Here is a 25723-nt window from a genome sequence, read left to right on the forward strand (position 1 = left end):
GCTGTCAGTGCTCTCTGACCTAAAACTATTCATTTGTTTGTGTTGCGTCATATCTTTATCAATGTGCAGGAATTAAAAAGCTGCTTCTGCAGAGCAGCAGCAGCAGCAGTGAGGTTTGTTGTCAGTGCTGTGAGAGGGCAGATTACCACCCATCGGGCTGGAGCTGCTGGCTGCAGCATTTTTGCCATTGCTCAGTAGCGGCTGGAGAGGATTTTTTTTTTTTTTTTTTGCCAGCATGCTGGTTCCCGCTGCCTCTGAGCTGCCTAGAACAAATGCTGCAAGCATCAGACAGCTGGACGCCCGGGTGTGCACATACAGTATGCAGTATGTGAGGGCAGATCGGTGGGTGCATGTCTAATACGAACATATGTGCATAGTATCACTTTGCATCTGTGTGGTTTTGGCCATATACATAGTCTCAGACCGTATCATCAGTATGAGTGATGTGTGCATGAGAGTCAGAGCCTGAACACCTACAGATGTGTGTGTGTGTGTGATACGTTTACCATCTCACACATTGCGTCTTGGAGTAGCTGAAGCCTGCGGTTCCCTGGCTAAAAGCTACAGCCAAGAGCTAACACAAAGAGTGTCAATAACGTCTGGTAGCAACAGCTTTATTGACTGGATGTGTAAAAGGGCTATTCCCAATAGACACATCACACAATACAGCACCGCTAAGTAGCAAAAGACCTGGTCTGAGGACAGAGATTAACAGTTTAAGTGCAAGTTAACTACATGATGGTGATTCTGGCAGCGTTTTAGCTGCAATGGACAAACTACAACTACAGCAGGCACAAGTCAAATCACATCATGTTTTGTTTGTTGGTTGGTTCGCACATTAAAGGAGACATATTATGCCCCTTTTTCACAAATTAAAATAGTTCCCAGGTGTCTTAAAGACATGTCAGTGACATGTTTTGGTCCGAATACCCCAAGGATCAAACATCACAGCTCTTTTCATCCTCTCAAAACAGCCCTGTTCACAACGGCTGGTTTCAGTGCCTGTCCCTTTAAATGCAAATAAACCACTGCTTGCACCGTCCCACCCATTCTACCAGGTAGGGATGAGATTATGCAAATTCAAAAAACTAGTTACATCATTGCCAGACAACTGAAGGAACAGCTCATAAAACCACATAGATTTCAGCCTATGGGAGCCTGAAAATTACAGATTTTTTTGCCAATTCTCTCATTTTGGGGCCAGGAGGCAAAACAAACACCCAAAATATATGTTAAAGAGCCTTCAGAAAGTGATATTTCCATCATATGTCCCCTTTAACAACTGAACTGATTTGCCCTTGGTGCAGGGATGGGGATATGTTAAAGTTTGAGGCAGATGTGAATCATTTTCTATGAATTAGATTTATTAAATGAAGTGTTGACAGTCTGTGGAGGTCTGTGCCCTGTGACGGTGCTTCAGCTGGCTTGTGTATAGAATGATGGCGGCCCTGTCTGAAAATTTAATGCAACAACCTAAAGTCTCTCATTGTTTTGGTGCAATTTGTTTTCAATTAGACAATGTTATTCACTGTAATTATCACTAGATGCTTAATTTGCATGACTAACATGGACTGACAGGGGAACAAAATCCTTTGAAATCACCTTGACAGGTACATTTGTGTCATTCTGACTGCAGCAGCAACACAGACAAGGACTTTCCCCAGTAAAGATCTGACACACTGTTCAACACAGAAAAGGTTCATTATGTTGAATCACCTGTATCACAATGAGCATTTAGCAGACTGAGAGAGACTCTCTGCTCTGTCACTGTGGGACACTGGTCTGAGCCGTCATCAGACACAGCTACACCCCACTGAATCCTCATCAGCTGTTCTCTAGCTGACCCTGACCTCTGACCACTGACCCCATCAGAGTGTCACAGAAAACATCACACACAACACAACACATCTGAGGGCACATACACAACATTTTTCTTTGTCAGATTTACCTTGTGTTCTTCTTCTGTGGCGACCCTATCCCACTGTGGCCCGGAGGACTTGCATATCGTGCTGTGAGGCTGAGGAGAGAGCAGAGATGACAGGCACACTGTTAACACACTTAGACCAGGAATGGGACCAGCGTCTTGAGGAATTTTCTTAATCCATTCCTTAATGTAATAATGTGTGTGAGAGGAAGCATTCAGATGGAGCAGCAGGAGATAAGCATGGAGAGAAGAACCACATGGTTCACACTGCAGCACGCCAGCAAACATTTTTTTGATTTTTTCACATGATGGCTCACACATGTTTGTTACCACACGCGTATGACTAAGCCAGTAACCTCCGTTTATAGGGCAGCTGAGATGAAATGGACCAAATAACTTTCACAATCAATTTGGTGGAGGCGCTGTTTGAAGAAAGCCCCCGAAAAACACACTCCACACACTCCACACACTCACACACTCCACACACTCCACACAGGGCCGAGGCGGAGGAAATACCCACAGCACCAGTCACAGTCTATAACCCAACACTCACTGTTAGTCACTGCAGAGACGGGAAACAACGCTGGCCGCCGCGCTCATGTTGGACAGGAAGTTGTTAAGCTACTTGTAGAGCGCTTTATGAACGAAGACATGTCTTTAATCATCATACTGAGCTCTGTCAACAATGAGCAGTCAAAGACCAGGTGCTGGTGGTTTATTCCTCTGGGTAAAAGTCCTGGGAGAAGCTCAACCACGTGGATATCACAACCTGAATGAACAGACCTTCTATTGAGAGTTGGCCTCTTTACCATCTAGATATACCACAGTATGGACTATTCTTTTTTTTTTTTAGCCAACAGCCCAACATGCTTGTTGGAAATATTTTGTAACAGTAACATTTTAATTTCAGTTAACAAGGAAAGAAGATAGAGTCTTGATTGACATTCAGTCTAACTGCTCCATTGATGGAACAATAGCTACTGGCTACTGTCGCTACTGTTTCACTCTGTTTAACAAAGAAAAATACATTTGAGATCACACACGGAACGCATAAGCAGCATGCTGCATACTGTACTATACTTGTTTTAAATTCAACACCACTATATTGCTGTCAGTGTTGTAGCAGAATGAGCTAATCTATGCTAATATTATTAGCTAAGTGGATTTAAAGGCACAATATACTGTATAGCTGCTGTTAACATAGAGACAAACCTGTTAAGGATACTTACACATACATGTATATACTGTAACAATTTCACTGTGTAATTAAAGATACAGTACTTAAAATAGTAGCTAAAATACCCACAAGGATTAAAGACAAAGTCACACAGGAAATGCATAAGCAGCAGGCTGCAGCTATATAAAGAGCACTTGTTTTAAATTCAACACCACTACTGTTTATTTCTGTCAGTGTTGTGACAGAATGAGCTAATCTACTGTATGCTACTATTATTAGCTAAGTGGATTTAAAGGTAGCTGCTGTTAGCATAGAGACAAACCTGTTAAGGATAGCTACACATAACAGTTTCACTGTGTAATTAAAGATACTTAAAGTAAATAAGTAACTAAAATACCCACAAGGATTAAAGACAAAGTCACAAGATCAATGGATTTCTGCTGCACTTTCACTTTCTTCACAGGAGCCTTAATAGTAGCTAACTTAAATAAATTATTGCCAACAAAATGCTGATTTTACTTCACACCAACTTGAACATGTTAAATCTTAAAATCAATATCTTACTGTATAAACACACAGAGTTCCTGTCAGACACCTGTTTGACACATTAACTCCTGTAATGGTAGACCGCCTCGTACCTTTCACAGGCCGAACAGAGATAGAAACCTGACTTTTCCTCTCAGTTCCTCTTGAAGACGTTGAGTGGTAACCATCTCCCAGTGTCTCTACACTGAGCTGAGCTTCAGCTGGAGGACTGAGGAAGTTCAGTCTGTTCAGACGTCCTTCTTTTCTGACAACGGGGAACAACTTGTTCTCTGTTTTGTGATTGTGGGCTGCTGGTTTGGCGTTGGTGAGCGAAAGTGGACAGAGACAATAAACTACCTATACTGGGTGGCTGAGTGACGCACAGCAATCATCGTATCTCATTTTCTGCTTTTAGTGCGCACTGCTCTGCTTCGCATAAACAAATGCCAACAACTGTGAAATCAGACTTTTACATTTTGAACAAATGCATGCGTTCAGCTGACACCCTGACCACTCTGAATAAAAATGAGTTCGGCTGAAGAAGAAGCAAAATACCAGGCACTAAAAGCATATATGCATCACTTTATGAAAGGAGCTACACAACTCTAACATACCATCACTAAACTGTACAAAGAGCACGGCCTTCAGAGCATCTCTTCCAGATGAATGTCACAGCAGCTTTTTATTCAAGCATCATTTCCTCTTGTGAAGTTTTGGGGCTTGCTGGTGTGATTTCCATCAACATACTGAATAAGTTTCATCATTCTGTAGAATCAAAGCTGCTGTCAGAGAGCATCAGAGTTACATTCACTGCTTTGCTCACAGGAGTAAAGTTGTAAATGACAAGGGAGTGAGCCACATGTTAATTAATGGCACTAAGCCTATTGTGTACCCACACACTCACACACACTTCGCAGTCTCTCTCTATTTATGTCTCCCCTCTAGACAATTAACCTCACTTTGAAACCACCTGTGATGAAGTGAGGAGTCTCACTGACCTTCAGTTCTTCATGATGCAACGCTGCACTAACGAGCTGCACAGCAGACAGTCCAACACCGAGGAAGCAAGTTCAGGCCAGTTTCCCATTATAGTGGCGAGCACCTTTGTATCATGTTATTATTAATGAACTCTATGATACACGACATGTCGGTTAATGGTGTCTGGCAACTGAATACGTTCCCAAACCCCCTCACATCCCCCCACTAGTGTGTTCTGAGCTCGGTTAAATGCCCTAAATGACACTCAGCACACAGAACAGACAAGCTGAGACAGAGATTAATGGAGCCAGCCGCACTCGAAAACGCCTTTTCAGCATTTTGGAGGGGGAAAAAAAGGGTCGAGCATAAATTTATGCATTACATTCTTCTCTAAGTAAAGTTTTTATCCATTTTGCTTTCTCTCTTTCTGTCTTTTTGTTCACATTCAGGAAGGGAGTGCAGTGTAAGGTTGTTAGCAAAGAGGAACAAGTGTTATCTTCAAAGTCAGCAAAGGCTGCTGAAGTGGAAGAAAAGTAGTTTAAGTGCAGCTAATGCAGTAGCAACTCCTACACGACAGGAAAGAGGTGCTGGTGCACATTTTCCCACCGCAGGAGGACCCATCCTGACTGCCCCCCCCCCTCCCCGACCACCTCCATCTTTATAAAATGCAATGAAACATGAAGGTAATGGTATAGAGTACCAGCCTGAGTGCCAACCCAGGACATTTAAGATCTTTCCAATGTGGAAAAAGAGACAGCAGACGACAGAGAGGGCAGGATGGAGGAGTAAGAGAAGGAGGGGGGGGGTGATAGGGAGGGTGGGGCGACGGTACAGTCTGTCACTTTTGATCTAATACAACATACATCAAGTGCCTCTGTTTAATCGGCCGTGACGCTGTGGCACACATGCAAGTGATATTGGACGTCGTGGCCGTCCTGTTAAATGTGAGTAATATCAGGTTGAGGCTGATTGTGGCCACGGCTCTAAAGTTAGAGACAAACTGCAGGACCTCAGATCTGACGGCAGCGCTCAGGCCGGTGTGATGACAGCAGGTAACGACATGGTATCTGACCTCCACGTCCTTCCAAAGCCCCACTAGCAGCCGCTTTAACCCTCGTTCTGGAACTATTACTTAAATACAGACACTAGAGTCGCAACAATTAATCGATTAATCAAACAATAATCGATTATTGAATTAATCGTCAACTATTTTGATAATTGAAAAATCAGTTTGAGTAGTTTTTTCTTTTTAAAAAGTCCAAATTCTCTGATTTCAGTTTCTTAAATGTGAATATTTCTGGTTTCTTTGTTCCTTTATGACAATAAACTAAGTATCTCTTTGGTTTGTGGACAAAACAAGACATTTGAGGATGTCATGTTGTGTTTTGGGAAACACTGATTGACAGTTTTGAACATTTTATTGAGCAAACAACGAATCGATTTATCTTTTAAATAATCGTCAGATTAATCGATGATTAAAATAATCGTTAGTCACATTCCCATTTGAGCATGTGACACAGTATCTCCTGTCATGTGGTTGAAGTTGAAGCTCTTCCATTCATCTTGCACCGATACTGTCACACCAACCTACTGTAAACACCTAAATAAGTTTGCTACTAAAAACAACTCAAATATGTGTTAACTAATCTCCTGATGCAATCAGCCAGATGTCTGCCACATAGATGATTCATATCATCATCTTCTATAGATAGGGTTAGTTTCAGTCAGTTTAGGAAGCTAAAATTAGTTGGTTATGGTTAGAAAGAGCTTGTTGTCATGGGTAAAAGAAGAAGGGAGGATGTAAACACTCAACAGACACCTCACCTTTGTCTCTATGGAGTTTTGCAGGGCTCTAACAATGCTTGGCTATGTCTGTCACTGTTTGTTAGAGACTGAGATGCACTGGAGAGGAAAAAAGACAAACAGTTCCCCAAAGTAGTGGAGCTAAAATACAGTTGGTTCAACATTCATGCAGCGGAAAACATGACTTTTATTGTGTTGTACACCGCTCATTGAACAAGCTGACAGCAACACTAAAAACAAAACAAAACGCTGTTGGCATATGTTTCCAATGAGGAAGACCAGAAAAATATTCATATCCATATTTGTTAACAGCCTGTAATAAAAGTCAAAACAGTGGAAGCTCTATTCTGTGATGTATAACAGACCCTGACACAATAAACAGCATTAGTGGAGCAAAACTATTTACCAGTTCATGGTGCACTGACATTATTCCATCCTCCTCATATCAACATACGATTTGCAAAATGATCCAAACAGATGATCCGTTCCCTGGACACACACTCACACACACACACACACACACACACACACACACACACTGCTCCAGCTGAAACTGTACCTAGGAGATGAGTCAGGCTTGGCGAGGCTGCTGGCTCTGCCATAAGGCAAACGGCTCTTCCTGTCGCGAGACACGGCGGTGGGGAGGCGAGAGGAGCGCCAGACCAGGGGGTCGACCTGTTCGCCCCGGGACATGGTGAGTTAAAGTTAAAGGGAGGGTATCGCTGTGCCCTGCCAGGCCCCGGACCCCCCTGCTGCCTTCTAGAGCTCTGAAAACCTCCTGTGGCTCCGCGCTGTCGCGATCTAAGCAATGGGGAGTTCCCCCCCTCCGCATGCACACATCCCATTCCCCTGTCTCCCAGAGACCCCCGTCAGGCCAGCAGGTGCTGTCTATAGAAAGATCCCCATACCACAACTGTAGATGTGCAGCAGGCCAAATGTGTGAGCGCGTCAGAGTGTGTGGGAGAGCGCGTCTGTGTGTGTAAATCTGTCAGACAGATAATTTGATCATTTAAAAAGCTTAACGTTTTTAATTTGAAACACCCATTCTCCCTGCTTATCTTATATTTTGTGAAGTTACTCAGACATGCCAAATCTTCAGGGTCGACGGGAGCTGACGGGAATTCATCATTGTGGAAAATTAGAATTAGAAAAGATTTTTCATGAATAGATTTAATTACATCTCAGTGTTTTGAATAGCAGCTGAGAGGGACTGAGCACCATGAGCCCAGCACGGAGGCTCAAGACAAAAGAACAAGACACATCTTTAACTTAGTTTGAGGTTGACATGGTGCAAAATGAAAAGTGCAGAGAAAGCAAACGGACACATTTCTTTAAAGTGATAGGTGGGTTAACTGATGTGGGGTATATTCACTGTATAGAAGCAGCAGGAGCACAGTCCTTTACTTTGGAGCTACAGTTTGCAAACCACTGGACTATTGCATCTGCAGCACACACACTATTACTCTCGAGTCAGACAGTTAGGCATAGGTGTGCTTGTCTGTAGAAATCCAAAGAGAAGGTCTGTTTCACTGGAGATAAAGTGGTGATAATATTAAAGTGAACACTTAAACTGAAACTGATGACCTCATCAACACCTCTCGTCTGCTGCTGCTGCTTCTCTAAGCTGGCAGCAGATCTGGATCAGACTAGAGCTACTGTACCACCTCACATGACCCCACGGCAAATAATCTCAGCTATTACTAATCTATTTGTGCAGTGTGTTCCTCTCATAAACTCATTTTCATTAAGATACAACATGTCAAAATGCATCAGGAAATTTACGAGAAACATAGTTTGTTCTTATCCATTACCCATAATGCAATTACACGTTATGTGTGTACTGTAGCAGGAAAAAGTAAAAGCAGTAAAGAGCAGGAACAAGTTAAAGTCCCACCCCTCATTCCAAACACCGTCAGTTCCCTGTGGCCTACAACATCCAAAGATGTTGTCATCAATGCTCTGATATGTTGATCTGTATGGAATCTATCGATACATGACTGGATGTCATGTATGACGGGGATGATCTCTCAGAGCATTAGATCAAACATGGATCTACTAATCATTCTAAATCCCTACTTGAATCTTTCTGGGCCATTAGTTTGGTGGGAAATGAAAACATCTTCTTCATTAATACGTAGCTCCAGAAAGAGGCAAAAATCAATGAGAGATTACGAGCGACAGCTTCGATGTGGAAACCTTGGCTGTGGAGCTTAATGTTTCTGGGCATTTCACCAATTTGGAACCAGATACAAAACCAAATTGACTGCTGTGTATGTTTCCTCTGGGCAAAATAAAAGTAAAACAGTGAACAAATAATAGATGAAAAAAATTACATCACCACTGATTAGGAATCACTTTACCTCTGTTTCCACTTCTGACTTATTCTTGAAGAATCCTCCTTTTCAGCATTGTCTGGATCAGATATGCTGCATCAGCTCTTTAGAAGTGTTTCCTCTACATTCATTTAGGAGTCGCGGGCCGCCATTCCTAAATCCTAGCAATTTTTTTATTTTAATTATCTGTGCAATATATGCTGCATCAGCTCTTTAGAAGTGTTTCCTGCACCATTCCTAAATCCTAGCCGCCGCTCCTTCAAATGTTTTCTTTTAATTGTCTGTACAATGGGAAAACTATTCAAATCTAAAATGACATTTTATGGCTGTGTTATTCACTATATTCACATTCTACTACACATTCACTATAGAACTTAAAGGGATAGTTCACCAAAAAATTAAATTCTCACCTTCATGCTGATGAATACTCTGGAGTAGTTTTTTATTCCTCAAAGTGCATCTGGAGGCCGGTTCGTAGTCCAACGAAAACTTTATATGAGAGTCAATAGCGCCCGACACAAAAACGTCCAAAACTACACAAAAACTTTATACTATTCCTTTTTACTACAGTGGACGAGCAGTAAGAAGGAATAGTACAAAGTTTTTGTGTAGTTTTATGGACCTTTTTGTGTCGGGTCTCCGGATGCACTTTGGTGAATAAAAAACTACTCCGGAGTATTCATCAGCATGAAGGTGAGTCAATAATGACTTTTCAATTTCATTTTTTGAACTATTCCTCTAAGATAAAGTTCTTTGGGTCAACTGCATATCACAGGTTTTCAATGACTGGCCTTAAGAAGAATGAGCTCAGAATCACAACTACAAACATTTCAGAGGATTTTCCTTCATAAATATAAAATGTGAGGATTTGAATTCTTCACATAACAACAACACTCAACACATGGTGACAAGTCATCTGTCTGAGACGTTTGACTCACACACTCATGATCAGCTGGTTCATTCAGACCACCATTATGCAAACACACACACACACGCACGCACACACACACACACACACACACACACACACACACACACACACACACACACACACACACACACACACACACACACACACACACACACACACACACACTCATTGGTTACTATTAGGTGCTGTTGTACGAGAGTAACTTTGATTCCACTCTCCTGTAGAATGACTTCATCAGGTCTCTGCAGCTCCAGAGAGAGGCTGCGAGGTCCGCTCCCAGATTAATGGCTGACTCTGTCACTGACAGACACGGCGTCCTCTGACCTTCAGCACTCAGAGGTGATGCACTCATCAGCACTGAGACGTTACCGGGGCTGTGGACAGCCAGGGCACGGGGCTGAGACGTTACCGGGGCTGTGGACAGCCAGGGCACGGGGCTGAGACGTTACCGGGGCTGTGGACAGCCAGGGCACGGGGTCTGTTTGGAAACGAACTGAGAACCGTCCTTCATCAATTTACACCTTCATGTTCCTTAAATATCTCCCAGACACATCCTTGTGTTTGTTGAGAGGAGAGGAGCAGAGCTTCTGTATGTGTGTGTGTGTGTGTGTGTGTGTGTGTGTGTATGTGTGTGTGTGTGTGTGTGTGTGTGTGTGTATGTGTGTATTGGTGTGGTATGTTCGGACTGATGCGGTGGTGTGTTTGGAACTTCACTGTTCGGTGTGTATGTGTGTGAGAGTGTTCCCCACCTGTTGTGTGGGGCTGCAGGAGGACGGTGGGAATGGCAGGCAGCTGTGCCCCTAATAACCCTCCCACACACACACACACACACACACAACACGCACACACACACACACGATACATTGACCTCACTGCCACCATTCCCCAACTCGTCCAAACACAGTAAAGCTAAAGCTCTCCACAATATCGTCTTACCCGCATACTGTCTACTCCAGCGCTGAGCCTATCAGCTCTTACTGCACCGATTTCACACGCATACACTTCCACATACACACACACACACACACACACACACACACACACACACACACACACACACACACACACACACACACACACACACACACACACACACACACACACACACACACACACACACTCACACACACACACAGAGCGTGGCCAAACAGAGCTGTAACCTGATCTGCTCGGGGAGAATGCAGCTCATGTGTGGCATGTCAGGCCTCCCTTTAGATGCTGCACTAATGGCTGCTCTGTCTATTTACATCACACAGGGACAGAGCTTTGCTTTTACAGTCTGGCTGCTTGTTTGCCAACATCTCTACTGTACAATACATTCATTCTTAATAACATGAAATGAAGGAATGACAACATGACCTCTGTCATTTTGTAAGGCTGTAACAACTTAAATGCAGTTTTATTACTTTTTCACCCACACAAACAAAGCAATATCTTGGTTTTCAATGTATTATTGTACCAAGCTTTAAGATCTCTTACAGTCTAAATGTAGATGTGCTGTTTGATTATAAATCAGCTCTATGTTTTGTATTAATGATGTGAAAGTATCAAAGCTTCAGTCCACAGAGAAATACACAGCCTGTATTCAGAAACTGAGCCTTTAAACCAGCTGTCAGGAGTTCTGTGACTTTGTGATGTCACAACAAAGCAGCCACTGCCACCAGCCATGTCTCAAACAGGGAGGCTGCATTAAGCTGTTTTCTAAGAATGCCAAGTTATTCCTGCAGAATACATTAACCTTCTTTTAAAGTCTTTAGTTTTCAGCATTTTCTCCTCACAAACATCTCCTAAGCTGCCCCTCTAAAGCTCACTAATTAACATCTGCACAAGAGTGTAAAACTGGGGGATTATGTCTGTATTTTCATTAAATTCATAAGCCTTAAAGGTGCCTGTAGGTGAGTTTAATGACCTTCACACAGAGACAGACAAACTGTTTCCCTCCGCTTGCCATTTTTGCGCTGTTACTTTATTAGTCTATTTATACATCTTATTTATTTATTATTCATTTTTTTCCTGTCGGCCAGTCCAGTCTTGTTGAGTATATTTGTTTATGAAACTGAGGCCACTGGCAATTTTGTTGTATTAATAAAACTTCTTATCTTATCTTTATGCTGAGTTAAGATCCACTGACTGCAGCTTTACCTTTAAAGGACAAATATGACAGTTGTATGGTCTTGTAATCTTCATCATCTCTACTGCATTGAAGAAGCATATTTCCTATAGAATCTGATAAGGACGTTATAATGCAACTTGTCTAGTTTTGACTGGTCTGTGTCAGAACGTCCGCATGGAGCTGATGCAGCAAAAATCCCTGTGAGCATTTAATGAGAAACATCTCTGAAGCCTGTTACTCATTCCCACTGCGAGCCGCTCATATCCATCAATTTCCTGTTTACAGAAGCTTTAACTGGACCTAATTAAGCGTCCAAAAGCGATAAATCAGTGGACCTCTGCTCCCTCCAGCATGCGCCCCTAAAACATAACTGGTTCCCTAATTCAAAGCAGCGACACGGCCCCGATCAGCATCAAACCACTGCATCCCAACCCGACGACCTACCTGGACTGCATCTCTTGTGTCTTGTGGCTGCTGGCGGCCGGCGTGGTGCTGCTGGTCTGCTGGCTGAGCTCCACCAGGGACTGGTAGTACTGCTGCTGCTGCTGCTGCTGCTGCTTGTAGCGCGACAGGATGAAGAAGAGGCCCAGGATGCTCTTTAGGTTGCCATTCCTGATCTCTGTGGAGGAGCAGAAGAGAGTCTGCCATGTGATTTCTTTCCGCATCCATCATTCATTTACTGCCGCGTATAATGATTTACAACCTGCATCGAGCCTGCAGCAACTTCCTGGGGATAAAATCATTTCTTCCGAAATGAAAATAGAGCAGAACTTGTTTTTCATTTGTCTAGAAACAAAGCAGTGTCCTGTGACGGCGAAAAAAAAAGAACATTTTCCAGACCATTTATTGTGTATTTCAAACACTGTAAAGTGAACATGTGCTGAGTTTCTAAAGGAATAAATCACTGGAGGATTGACTCAAGTGCAGCTGTTGGGCAACAAGCATAAAACTTTTATAAGTACAATTATATCTTAGCGTAGATATTGATATCTGGTGTATAACCATGCAGAGTTATAGCCTTAAACAGTTCTAGTCATAGTCTTAATTACATTCCTCATGAATTAACACTTACTCTGACCAGAACAAACAGTTGTCGTACATCCAACCTAAAGCATCTGCTCACACACACATGAGCTAACACACAGCTGTGTGATTTAGGAGCGGAGCTCAGCAAGGGAACGTCTGGACTGGTGTGTGTCTGGCAGCGGTTCGGTGTCAAGGTAAATGTGAGGTCAACCGGTAAAAAATACACAACAGGAAGTTCATTTACACTTCTGCTTTTGAGGTGAAACCAGGAACTGGTAGCAGAGTCCTGTACGTGCAGGTGGTGGCACAGCGGGGGAGCCACACGCGACTGTGTGATGATACGTTACTGAAACGGAAAATGATAACAGCTGGTTTACTGTGGAAATCACAGCTACAGTCGCTCTCACAGCCAACTGACTTTTCATGCAATTTCACTGTCACACACACATTTCCTAAGTTTGGTTTCTGGAGCTGCGGCATGCCCCCATCATCTCAGTCACTGGGTGTCAGGTGACGGTCTGAGCTGCTTGAGTTCATCTTTTTTTGTTGTAATGAACTCAAACATGTTAATGTAGTCTTGATAAATGCAGATAGTGGTGTCCAGTGATGCATGTTGATCATGGAGATGACTCCAGGGGAGCTAGAATTTAAGTGGTTTGGTGTGAGTCCAGGATTAAATATGATTTTCGCCATGCAAATTTCCACCAGGAGCATGATGGGAAATCATCTCAAAGGGATCTAGTCTTGTAAATAGTGTCTCTGCATGATCCCCTGTATTCACAGACTGTGAGACTCCAAACTTGAACACATAAAAACTCATATATGACATTATTAAACACATGCATGTGAGTCAGTGTAAAAAGGAACCAGTTCATCTTCTCTGTTGTATTTCCTGCTTTGAATCAACTGCAAACAGCTCAGACTGCTGTAGAGTTAAAAATAATTCAACTGAAACAGCTCCTAGCAAAGTCTACAAGGTCAGTAACAAATTAATTTGTTTTCCAGTTGCTTTTCCCACTGGTATCTGAGGCTGAAGAATCAATCAGGGAGTGACTGTTGTTGGGCACACTCCACTGGTCAGAGCTTTTGTCCACCCAGACCAGAACACAACCAGGAGTTTTCAAAGTAAAATGGTCGAGAATGTGGCAAAAAAAGATGCGTGGATGCATTAATCTTTGAAAAGTCTATACAGTAAGAGTGAGGCAGACAGCACGGAAATAAAGATGGAAATAATCAAATGCATTAAAGCAAAATACTAAACATGGCAAATGAAGTGAAAGGAGCCCAGAGATTGAGAGATTAAAAGACTCATCTTTTGATGAGTCAACGTTTGTGGAATCAGATATCATAGAAAGTTAAACCTTCAAAGACGCTGAGGCGACAACAGAAGGAAAAGGCTCCTGATCAACGAGCAACTTTGTCCCGTGTGAGTCCCGTCCTCAACAGTTCATCTCAGACTAAACTCAAACAAATGCATCTCTCATAGATCCCTGCACAGCGCCGAGGTAGGACTCAGCAGTCACAGAGGAGGGAAGAATTGATCACTGTGGCTAACGCACCCATTTGTGAAATGGACTTTTCATATCAGCCCCTCAGTGAGAGCTGGCACACAGAGGCAGGGGAAGGATGGCAGCGGCTGACGCAGGGCTTTTTACTCCATTTTTCAATCTGGGGAGGCTCTGTTCTCCCCAGCCATCCATGGCCAGTCTGCTTGGAGACTGTGCAAGTTGGAGGAGATTAATCTCGCGGGGGTGTTTTCCATTTTCTAACACCCAAAGGCGGTAATTTATACAGGGCCTGGGAGAGCGTCTGAACAGCAGTGTTTTCTGTTCTGCAGGGAGAAACAATGCTGCAGATTCACACACCAGGGAGCCGCCGTGGACTCAAACTTCTGGCAACTGTAACAATTAATAGAAATCGCACTGATGAGAACGAGGGGAAGAAAAATGTTTCACTGATCCCAAAAGGGAAGCTGCCTCCGAGGTCAGGGTCAGCCAGAGAACTGCAGTAGTTTATGTCTTTGAAACTTCAGCAGCAAGGTTACATTACATTACATTACATTAGCAACCAGGCAATTTGGCAGCTGTGCTGTCCTTGCTGTTCAAGAATAGAAGTTTCATTTCTAGGAGACGTGACGAGCAGGATGATGAGCTCATTTGCAACAAATGCTTCATTTCACAAACATGCTCAAGAGGAACTTTTCATCATTAAAAGACACAATTTTGGAGCTTTGCATTTCCAACAAAAGGGCTGGTTATGAACTTGTTGTGGAGGACACAGGCTTGTTGTGCGGTTGTTTTTGTTATGCAGAGTAACGTTAGGGAGGAAGTTGTATTAGACGAAGAATTAGATTAGAATTTGATTCGATTAGAATTAGATTGTATTAGAAGTATTTTGTATGATTTGCTGCCAATCCGTCCTTATGATATTTTACTGGATTCAGCTGTGGAGACTGTGGAATCCAGCGAGGTTCACTGAACTCACTGTCAGGGCCATGAACGCAGTCTGAGGCGTTTCTTTGTCAAGAAACCTTTTCATCCACTGGGAGCAGGAGGACGCTCGCAGCTCTGGAGCAGTGCAGAAGAAGAAGAAAAGTGTTTCTTCTTGGACAACACTCAATGAAAATGAGCCTTTGCTTCTGGCTTTTAAAGTGATAGACAAGGATCCATTCAATCCTTTTTCTTATTTGGAGGAGTTAGTTTTTTTTTTCATTTGATCAGTCACAGAGGAATTTTGGAGGAGGTGAAGGAAAGATTTTCTCCCAGCTGGAGAACACAAAGCTCAAGACAAATACAGTGTAAGCACTTAAGGACCAGATATTCTGTCTTTACCTGATTAATCAACAGAGCTTGGGTTTAATCCAGACAGCCCATGAGCAGTCAGGTCTCTCCTTACAACTGCACAGCTGCTTCTCCTGCTGTTCTCAGCTTCCCTGTGTACAGGAAGTTTGATCTAATGCCCCTGTTTGACTTCAATTTAATTATCAGACCTCAATTATGTTTTAACCTTCCTCTTGTGTTAGGGTCGGCAGTCGGCACCGACCTGTCTTTAGGTTTTTAATGCATGAAAGTGCCACATAAATTTGTTTATTCCATCAAAGCTTTTTGTCTTTGTCAGGAACCAAACATTTTCTTCACAAACTTCTAAAATGCTTTGGTTAAAATTTGTGTTGTTAGGGTCGGTTTAGACCCGGTATAAGAACAATAATTAAAGTTACAACTGAAATCATAAGTGCAAACCAACATAAGGAAGCCTAACAACGTAACGAAGAGATTATGAAACAAATGGGATGATAAAGAACTGTTTTTAGAGTGTTTTACAGCTGATTTAAGACTCGGGTCAAAGCCGACCCGAACACAAGAGATGTTAGCAGAAAGCTAACAAGAGGAAGGTTAAAACCACCGCTGCCTTGCTGTTGGGTTTGGCTCTGTCACACTCCACTCTAACTGGAGGCCTTCCTGTGGCCTCGGCCTCACCTCCTGGTCACAGACCTGTACCTCTTGCTGACACGGCACAGGAGAGTTTAAGTGGACTAATAAAAATCAGACTTCACCCACTGAGATGAAGAGGCAGAGACTTTCCTGTGGTGAGCAGGTCGTATTATGGGCTGCCTGCTGGCCCTCGGACCAGGAGGACGGGGTCCTGCTCAGGTCTCAGTAGCAGAGCAGCTTTAATGAGCTGCTGCGTGGACCCCTCACCACAGCCCATTATCAACTGCAGGAAGCGTGTGTTTTAGGGCTTTACACCTGCTTTTTAAGCCTGGAAACGCTAGACTCAACTTCCTGTGGATAATTATCACATTTCAAGTCATAAAACTCGTGTTGCTTTTGATATATTTCTGTGTCATGGGGTCAGAGTAGATCACAGTGGAGCTTTTCTCTTTATAAGAAGAGTCTACAGCCTGCCTGGTGCTCTGTGGGAAGTTGAACGTATGTGTACTATGACAATGTTAACATGATAATATTTAGATATGACGTTCAACATGCTGAGAATATTAGTTCCCTGAGTTAGCAAGCTATAGCAGTTTTAATTAGGACTAAAGAAGTCTGCTGAGGCTGATGGGAGTGTTATGAGTTTTGCAGACTGATGATGTGATGAAGATGCTAGAAATTAAAAGGATCGTCAAAATAATGAAAGTTCATCCTGATGGGGACATAAAGGTCTGAGGTAATCCAGCGAGCATCTCTGATGTACAAACCATTTATATAAAACTTATAAGCTTTGTATCATTCGCCCTATGTTGATAGATATTCCCTGGCTGAGTGAGAACATCTACCTGCTGGTGACAGAAGATCTAAGTCCAGTGACGACCGAAGTCGTTAGGCGTCATCCTTTGGGGCATTTTGGAAATTCCATGACATTTCATTTGATAGATGTGGTGTAAATAGATGAAAAGAGCCTCTCCATCAGAAGCAGGACCTGACAACTTGTTTTTGTCTTCAGGTCAAAAGCCCCTTGGCATCACTGTCACATTCAGTGCCATTAGTTTCTTTTGCTCCATGGAAAAAAAAGAAAGAAAGGTCTTTGGACTTGTTTTCATTATGAGCTCTAACCTCCTGCGGGGGAACCCACGCTCTTTCAACAAGATGAATTTTACCGGAACTCGGTTTACAGCCACCCACCACAGAGATGCGAGGAACTTCTAGAGAGGTTATTACAATAAGTAACTTCTAGGTTCCTGTACGCACATCAAACGCTGCACTTGGTTTCATTCCCACGCCTTGTAAAAAGATAATAAAGACTGCATATGCCAGCCAGGAGAATCTGGAAAAGCCTGGGCTCGATTCAAGACATGAGCGGGAAAGAAATGACCATCTAATTCAGCACTCTGAGAATAAAGCTGACAGAGGCAGAGAGCAGCCAGATAGAGATGGACCGAGGGAAGGGGTGATGAAATTCAGCAGCAACAGCGATGGGCAGAGAAACTCAATAGCCCTTATATTTACAGAGCCACTTTGAAATTCCAGGCCTAGTGAGTCACTTTGCTGTTTTTAGTGCTGTAGTGAAAGGGGGTGGGGGGGCAGGGGGGCAGGATTTAGAGCTGTCGGTCAGTGTGTCAGGCTGTCAGACTATTTTTGCTGCTGGAGGGGTCAAGGGCACGTTCACCTCTTTAATGTTTAAAGGGGATCAGGATCAACATGAGGTCTGGGGGGCAGGGGGGGGGGGTGTAGAAGAACAGCTGGAGCCACTTTAAGATAGAATAATTGACATGTGCTTGTACGGGGCCGAGTCCAAAAGCCCAACAAGACAGAATGAGTTGAGTGAAGTGCAACACACCAACAACAGCAGATCTGTGCCTCAGCATCACTACACTGCAGCTCCATGCTCATTAGAAGCTCCACACATTTCACATTTTACTGCTGTCCAGTCAAAACTATGGATCTCAATTTTGGTTTTCAGACAAAGTGAAGCATTAAATGTTCCTTTATGGGAAGTTCTTCCACTTCTTAAGCTAAATGGAGCATTTAAAAGCTGAATGGATTATTAAAAACAAATGCATTGTCACAAAGCTGTAAACAAGGGGCTGGTTTTCTTAGCTCATTAAAGTTTACATGTTGGAGAGATGTGGTTTCCACAGGAAAATGAATATGTGCTCCAGAGACTTGGGGTCGGGGGGTGGGGGGTGGGGGGCAGCTACAGCACCCTGACTGGATCTTAATGTCCGGCGGGTCAGGTGTGGGCTGCAGGTTTCAAGTGCTGCGCATGAAATGCTGCACAACACATCTGGTGGGATTTGCTTCGCAGGCTGTGAAAAAAAAAAGAAAAAGGAAAAAGAAAAACCTGACAGCAGTTGGATTCATTTCTGAACTTTGAGGGAATGTGGGGTTCCTCCTGCTGAGTCCAAATTAAGTGTAAAACATAATCATAACACATAGTTTGGGACTTAAGTGTAATTTCAACCACGGCCTTGTGAGACAATTTTATCTTATCTTTCAATTTGGCGAGCGCTGTCTCAGGGCCGAGCGCCGCTGTCACACAAGCCTCGCACTGTATACCCCGACAGTCGGAGGCAAATCTCTCTCTGCAGTTTTTATCCTCCCACAATCCACTTTGATGCCCTAATGATTGCCTACACTGCCATAGTGAAAGCTGGAGATGGAGAAACTGTGCACCCCTGCCATGATACCAATGTGGTAAATTCCTTTGCTGTGAAGTATAATAGCATGTCTTGGAAATAGGCTTTAAACTGTTTTTTGAAGATACTTGGTGCTGTGAAGAAATGGAAAGCTCCCCATGAAAAGTCCGGGTGGTGCCGCAGCCAAACTCATTTTCCAGGTCGAGAAATTAGAAATGCAACAGAGATGCCTCCTCTGCTGCTCCACTCATCCAATTAAGACTTTTATCAGGACTTTATCAGGACTATTGTTTATTCTTCTTACCTTCCGCTGAGAGCCCTTGTACATTCACTCCTCTGGCATCCAGGAAACTGAGGCAGGCGTCCACATTTTCGATCTGCGGAGGAGACGAGACAAGTCAGCACAAAGGACAGACGCTGCGGGAATGTGATGAAACTGAAACGTTGAATGAGTCTAAATGTCTCGGGGGCAGTGGGCTCGCAGGACGGAGACCATCAGTGTTATTACCCATGAAGCACAGCATTGTGTGGTCATTACCCCGACCTCCGCTCGCCCCGTGGGACCCGCCTGCGTGACATACTGAGTGTATTGCCACCTACACAACCCGGGGCATGTTACACACATTGCATTCAAGAAGGGAGGGGGGGGGGGCGGTCACACACCCAAATGTAGACACAATGGCAGTGGGACAAATATAATATAATATAATATAATATAATATAATATATACAGACAGACAAGAGAAGTAAATGTGTTATGGATGTGTACACACACACCAGAGGAAAAAAAGCAGCACATGTAGGTGTACGTGGGAACCATGACACCATGAGCAGGAAGGAGGAGGGGGCAGCGACTGACAACCTTGAGAAAATAAATTGTCGTGGTCTGCTGGGGAAACTAAATGTTTGGTGACATTTTGGGAATCGAGAGAATTTCAAGAAAATCTAGAAAGTAGCTCAAGAAAGAACAAGTTGTATGAATTTCCCTTCAGGCTTAATAAAGTTTCTTGTCTTTGAACTGTAGGAAGAGATAGTCAGGTCTGGGTTCACATCAGATCAGAATTAATAAACTTTAAGAGGAGCTATGCAAGTCCAGTCTCTTTTCCTCTGTGTTGCTACAGTAACCCTCCTCCTGCTCATGTGCATTTGTTTACAACGAAGCCGGCGAAAAATCAATCTATGGAGCGAGTGGTGGATAACGATATATAACATACACAATGTTACAACGTGTATATTTGTGTAGTCTTAACTGTCATAAAAGATTACAGGTTACGGAGCGCGTTTGTGTCTCGGTGCAGCAGAGACGAAGGCTGGGACACCGGGGCGGCGGCCAGGTAGGCTACTATACACTGATGTTGCCAGGTTGGTTTTCAGCCGTGAGACGCCAGATGGAAGTCAGAGAGCCTCTGTTCTCACTCCTAACAAGTCACAAGTCATGTAGTTAACTATCACAATCACTCCAGAGCTTTTTCATTAAGAAAAATCACAAAAATATTGCCACTCTTGAGTAACGTCCTCCCACGTTGGTTCCACTTAACCTGGTGTGAACGCTGCTGGTTCACCACTACAACTGTCACCTCTGCAGACTGCTATCAGTTTCACAAAGGCTCAGTTATGAGGGGGGGGTTTTGCATTCCTTGACAGTGGCTCCCGGGTGGCTTCATTAGCATGGTGGCGAGCTGGTGGCGAGCCGCCAGAGCCCCTCAACAGCTCTTTATGACGAGGTCGGAGGTCGGAGCGCTCGGCTTGGGCGCAGTGTGCCAAGGCCACACAAAGGGCAGACCGGGCAACTCAGCCAGACGTCCAGCAGGCAATGATGATTCATGAGCTGTAACTCCCCCTGAGCTCTGTGACCCCCCCCCTCTCTGTGTTCACTGTGTGTCTTTATTAGAGAGACAGACTCAGAAGAAGCAGGATAATGAGTCATATCTGTTTGGATGCTGGCTGATGCCTGGGTGCCTCCCGCTGAGCTGAGCCCCGTTGTCCTCCGCGGCTTCACAACGTGTGTTTTCAGCAGCGTTTTAACTTTTATTCGACGGTGAGAGTCGGCGCCGCCTCATGGTACAGAAAGCCAGAGCATGTGGGCGACTTCATAAAGTTTCACGAGCGTACGTTTTCTCTGCTCGTTACAAGCTGCAACATGACAAAGTTTCAGCGTGAGATCACGAGCTACAGTATGTTATTTCTTTATTTTTAGTTTCCTTCTTACTCCTCTATATAAATACTACAACTACTATAAACTACAAGTGAAATTATTAGGCTACTTAGATAGAGATATAAAGTTACAATGTGTGGTCTTTCTGTAATATCAGTGTTCCTAATGATCGCACAGCCTTGTTCTTTCAAGTATAATCACCATGGTTGATAATGTTACATATATGAAGCTAAATAGAGCAAACAGCTGCTTCCTGCAGAGTTAACAGCAGAACCAGTGGAAACAACAACAGCTGCTGATTGGACTCTTCTCATGTGTGTGTTCTCACACAGCCACAGGTTCGTCATGTGACTTTGAAGTGAAGTCAAATATCTGGGTTAAGAAGAAGTTACAGTAGGAGTAACTTGACCGATTTTAAAGAGGAACTGGTCTGTGCAGGATTTCTAGCTTAACTACACTATGCTCCATTTTTACCTTAATTAAACAGCTTCAGAGTCCTAGTGCTGGTTTAATAAATGACTTGTAACTTGTTGGAGGGAGAATGGAGGCTCTCTGCCTTCCACCAGCGTCTCTTGCCTGAAAAATAACTTTGTAAGATCAGAGCCTCCGACCCGGTGTCCCAGCTCTCATCTCTGTGGCACCGCGACACAAACACGCCTCGTAACCTGTAATCGGTTGTTTATGACAGATAATACTACACAAATATACACATCTTAACACGTTGTATATGATATATAACGTTATCTATCGCTCTATTGATTGTTTTATCGCTGGCGTCGTTGTAAACAAATGCACATGGTTGGGAGGAGGGTTAGCAACACAGAGGAAGAGACCGGACCTGCATGGTTCCTCTTTACAAAAAAAATAAATCAAGAACTTAAAGTACACAAAAACAGACTTTGTTACAGCAACCAGAGTAAATGTAATAACTACACAGCCTCCTGTTCAGCACCCATCAGTACAACCATCATCAGTTATCTGCCTCTGAGCAGCAGCTGTACGGGACACTGAGGTGTGGTAGGAGCAGGGTGCCATGTGGGACAAGAAGTCACATCCAGACCCCCCCCCCCCATCTGCCTGACACACCTCACCTCCTCCCTCTCCCACGACATCACACACATTCCTCCGGCAGCACCGAGCTCCCTCACATGTGGCCGTCCATATTGTCTCCCCACACAGCGCACACACACACACACACACACACGGGCCGACACATGTGTGCCCAGGTGCCAGCGCCGTTTGATTTCCCCACATCAGAAGTTAGTATGTGGGGAGACATGTGCCGAGCAGCGTTTACACCGCAGTATTAATGAGAGTGAGCAGCACTGAGATGTGTAGAGGTTTCAACAGTGTGACTGTAACGAGCCTGTGGGCATGGACCAGACAGAATCAACAGTATACCGTATGTATGATTAAAAACATTCTTTTTTATTGATTTTCATTCAGATATTCACAGCAGAGAGTGTGAAAGGTCTGAGTGAAGCCCTGTGCATCTGTTCCTCAGGCAGCCAGTGTGTTCATGTGTGTTCATGTGTGTTCATGTGTGTTCATGTGTGTTCATGTGTGTGTGTGAAGGCTGGTTTAATGGCTGATAAAGACAAAAAGGAGTGAACTCATAAACACACAGTAAATCTCTGTCCTTCTTTTTTTAAAAGGAAGACAGACATCACCGCCTTCTCTCTGCGAGCCTTCACATGACAATCCAAACAGAAACTCTGGGGCTTTCAGACGCGACCGCTGTTTGTTTTTAGTCGGCCTTAATTCTAAAATGACGTAAACAAGCGGAATAATGATTGAAGGCGTTGATGACGGATGGGGCATTAATGTTCCGCAGGGTTCTGGCGATGTTTAACTGCTAGTTTGGTGGGTGGTTTGGCTTTGCGGCATCCTGTAACAGCTCCTCGAGAAACCGACATCATTTATTTTTCCGAGGCAGGCTGGCATCAGGCAGATCCACATGAGCCATTAAAAGCAATTTGGAAAAGGGCATTTTGATGAGGAGCACTTCATCCAATCATGAAGCACTTAGAGCGGGGAAGAGAGGGGGAACGCTCCGAGGAGTGACAGGACGGCACATGTGCGACATGCGCTGCGGAAAGGAAACTTGCCGCTGAGCCGGGGAGAATAATGAGGGAGAGCTGTTCCCTTTCTGTGATAATCAGTTTCAATTAAACTATGTTTCATTTAAGGAGCCGCACTACAAATCAAAATATCCAGTTCCAGCTGACACAGTGGAGAACGGCTCGTACTCACATGAGGCTTGTCGAGTATGAAACCGTTCCCTGGTTCAAACAGTAGCACATGAAAGGCCCTACAGGGGCTCTGAGCTCTCTTCTGATTGGCTCGTAAACACTCTTGTCTCAAACACTTAAACTTGAAGAAAATACAGTGTCTATATATATATTTGAGTATTTGTAGATTCCATGTTTTTCAATGGAGGACGGGATTTGTCTAAATTTAAGAGTTTGTAATTGGATTAAAGCTCCATACTTTTCTTCTCCTCTTGTGTTTTAGGTTAAGTGTCAGTCCATAAGTTATATTAAAGAACCAAAAACCATCTCAGTGTTTAGATTCACATCTCCTCAGGCAACTCTCAGACTTCGTTCAGGAGCTCTGGGAACAACAGGTCAGTGAACCTATCAGACAATAGGAGGGTCTGAGCCTCTCTTCTGATTGGCTGACTGCTCTGAGGGATCAAATAAAAGCAGATTTCAGGTAAAATACTCAGGGAAACGAAGTCCTGCAAGGGTTGGATGGTGGCGACGGGTGGGCGGGGCTTAGGGCATGGCTGATAGGTAGTGACCACTTTGTTGTGACATCACAAAGTTACAGAAGTCCTGACGGCTGGTTTTGAGGCTCAGTTTCTGAATACAGACTGGGAGCATTTCTTTATGAGCTTTGATACTTTCACTGTGTTAATATAGAACTGATTAATAGTCACAAAACACATGTGGGCTATAATACATTTTTCACTATTTGGACTTGTGTAAACGAACACATAAATACAGAAGAAACTGAAACACAACTGAACGGATCAGTCAGTTGTAATTCCCTTAGCAAAAAGTCAACTACTGTAGATTAAACTTTATTGGCTTTAAGTAGTTTCTGCACATTCTTCTTTTCTTCTCCTGAAAGCTTCTTGTTTTAGATTTGTACATGTTAATGTGAGAAAATGACCCATCTCTTGATACTTTGGTTAAATCGTTCTGTTGGTTCGTTTACTCTTTTCACTCCACAGAATGAGCCACATGGCTACATCTGCATGTTTGCGGCCGAGTTTCCTCTCGTCTCTCCTCGCCTGCGAGACGTGTTCCTGGGTTACGTTGGGTCTCTCTAAAAAGGTATCAAGTGACTGATGTATGATGGCTGGAATTGGAAAGTGTTATCCCTCAGATGCAACTGTCAAATACAAATGAGCCAACACCTCAATTACCACTTCCTACGGGACAGAAAACAACCAACAGGACTGGAAAAGCAGGCGTTAGCGCTTTGCAGCACATGAGCACGGCTCAATAATTGATGGGTTTTACTCCAAAATGTTACATATCCACTGGAAAGTACATGCCACCTTAAATCCCTAAATCAGTCTTTTAAAAACACAGATGACTGCAGCTTCACAAACACAGCAGTTTCATGAGTACGTCTCGGGACGGCTCGGTCGACTTCTATCCACCTCTAGTTTTTGTTTTACCTTCCGTCCCCTGATTATTTTCCAAATGTCGTCAGAGTTAATTACTTGATTTGACTTAGAACCGGTGGCCTGAGCCTGGATGAGCAGTGGAGTGTGGGTCAGTCATTTTGAGGCTGTGTTTATTGGATTTTTAGCCGCGTCTGCTTAGATATTTATTTCACTGAAGGCCGACATCAAAGTCTGCTGATGAGTCAGGTGCTTTGAAATAAATCAAACCACTGTGTCATCATTTGAAGCTTTTCTCCCAGCAGATCGGAATCAATACCGGCTGAATCTCACAGAATTAGTTTAGTTTTGCCTCAGTCACAGTTTTCTCTTTTTTTTTTCCTCTTGCGCGTGGTGGTGAACACACACCTTTTGTACCCGTCACTTCCTCTTGGCATTTGAAACCTAATGAGCCGGAGCTCATCACTCACGCTGCGGCGACACATGACTGGGAGTTGAGCTTTGAAATCTGAAGGTTTACAAAAAGCCAAATCCCTCTGCAGCTGAGTGGTTTGTGAAAATAGAGGGCAAGAAGTACTCCCCCCCCCCCCCGTTAACGGCCCAAACCTGAAGGACACGTCAGCTCAGAGTCCTTTCTGACTACGCTGTGAGGATTGCTGCTCCCAAACAAACCACTTCTCCGGCTGCCTGTCATCTCTCCCCTCCTTCGGCTCTTCAGACTGGGGGGGTGACGCCTGTCTCATCCCTAACAGTCCATTGATTCCTCTTTCACCTCGCCCTGTCACTCTGGGAGTGTCCGCGGCAGACAGCTGCTGACAGACGGTGAATCAGAACAGATCAGATGTGACAGAGAGGGGGAGGCGGGGGTTAAACCATCCTGTCTCATAATCCGGGGATCTTTGCCCATCACGTCAAAAATCCAAAAGTAAAGAAACTTTATTCTCATCACACATCGGCCGAGGAGCTGCTTTATGTGAAATTAATCACAGTGGCAGTCTTCATAATCCTTGACCCTGACGTGAATCCATCCCACAGGCTGATGGCT

General features: G+C 43.8%; 1 protein-coding gene across 1 annotated transcript in view; it reads right to left on the reverse strand.

The window, feature by feature from the left end:
• The window catches only part of nav3 (neuron navigator 3), a 224546-nt gene that overhangs the window by 114456 nt on the left and 84367 nt on the right, over positions 1–25723 (reverse strand). The window contains exons 4-6 of the mRNA XM_085769707.1: positions 19191–19263; positions 12229–12403; positions 1949–2017 (exon numbers count right to left, since the gene is read on the reverse strand). Coding sequence (XP_085625833.1) covers positions 1949–2017; positions 12229–12403; positions 19191–19263 — 317 coding nt within the window. The remainder of the gene's footprint in view (positions 1–1948; positions 2018–12228; positions 12404–19190; positions 19264–25723) is intronic.

The sequence above is a fragment of the Trachurus japonicus genome, chromosome 23, assembly GCF_045865225.1.
Source record: "Trachurus japonicus isolate A0001 chromosome 23, Traja_1.0".
In the NCBI taxonomy this organism is placed as follows: Eukaryota; Metazoa; Chordata; class Actinopteri; order Carangiformes; family Carangidae; genus Trachurus; species Trachurus japonicus.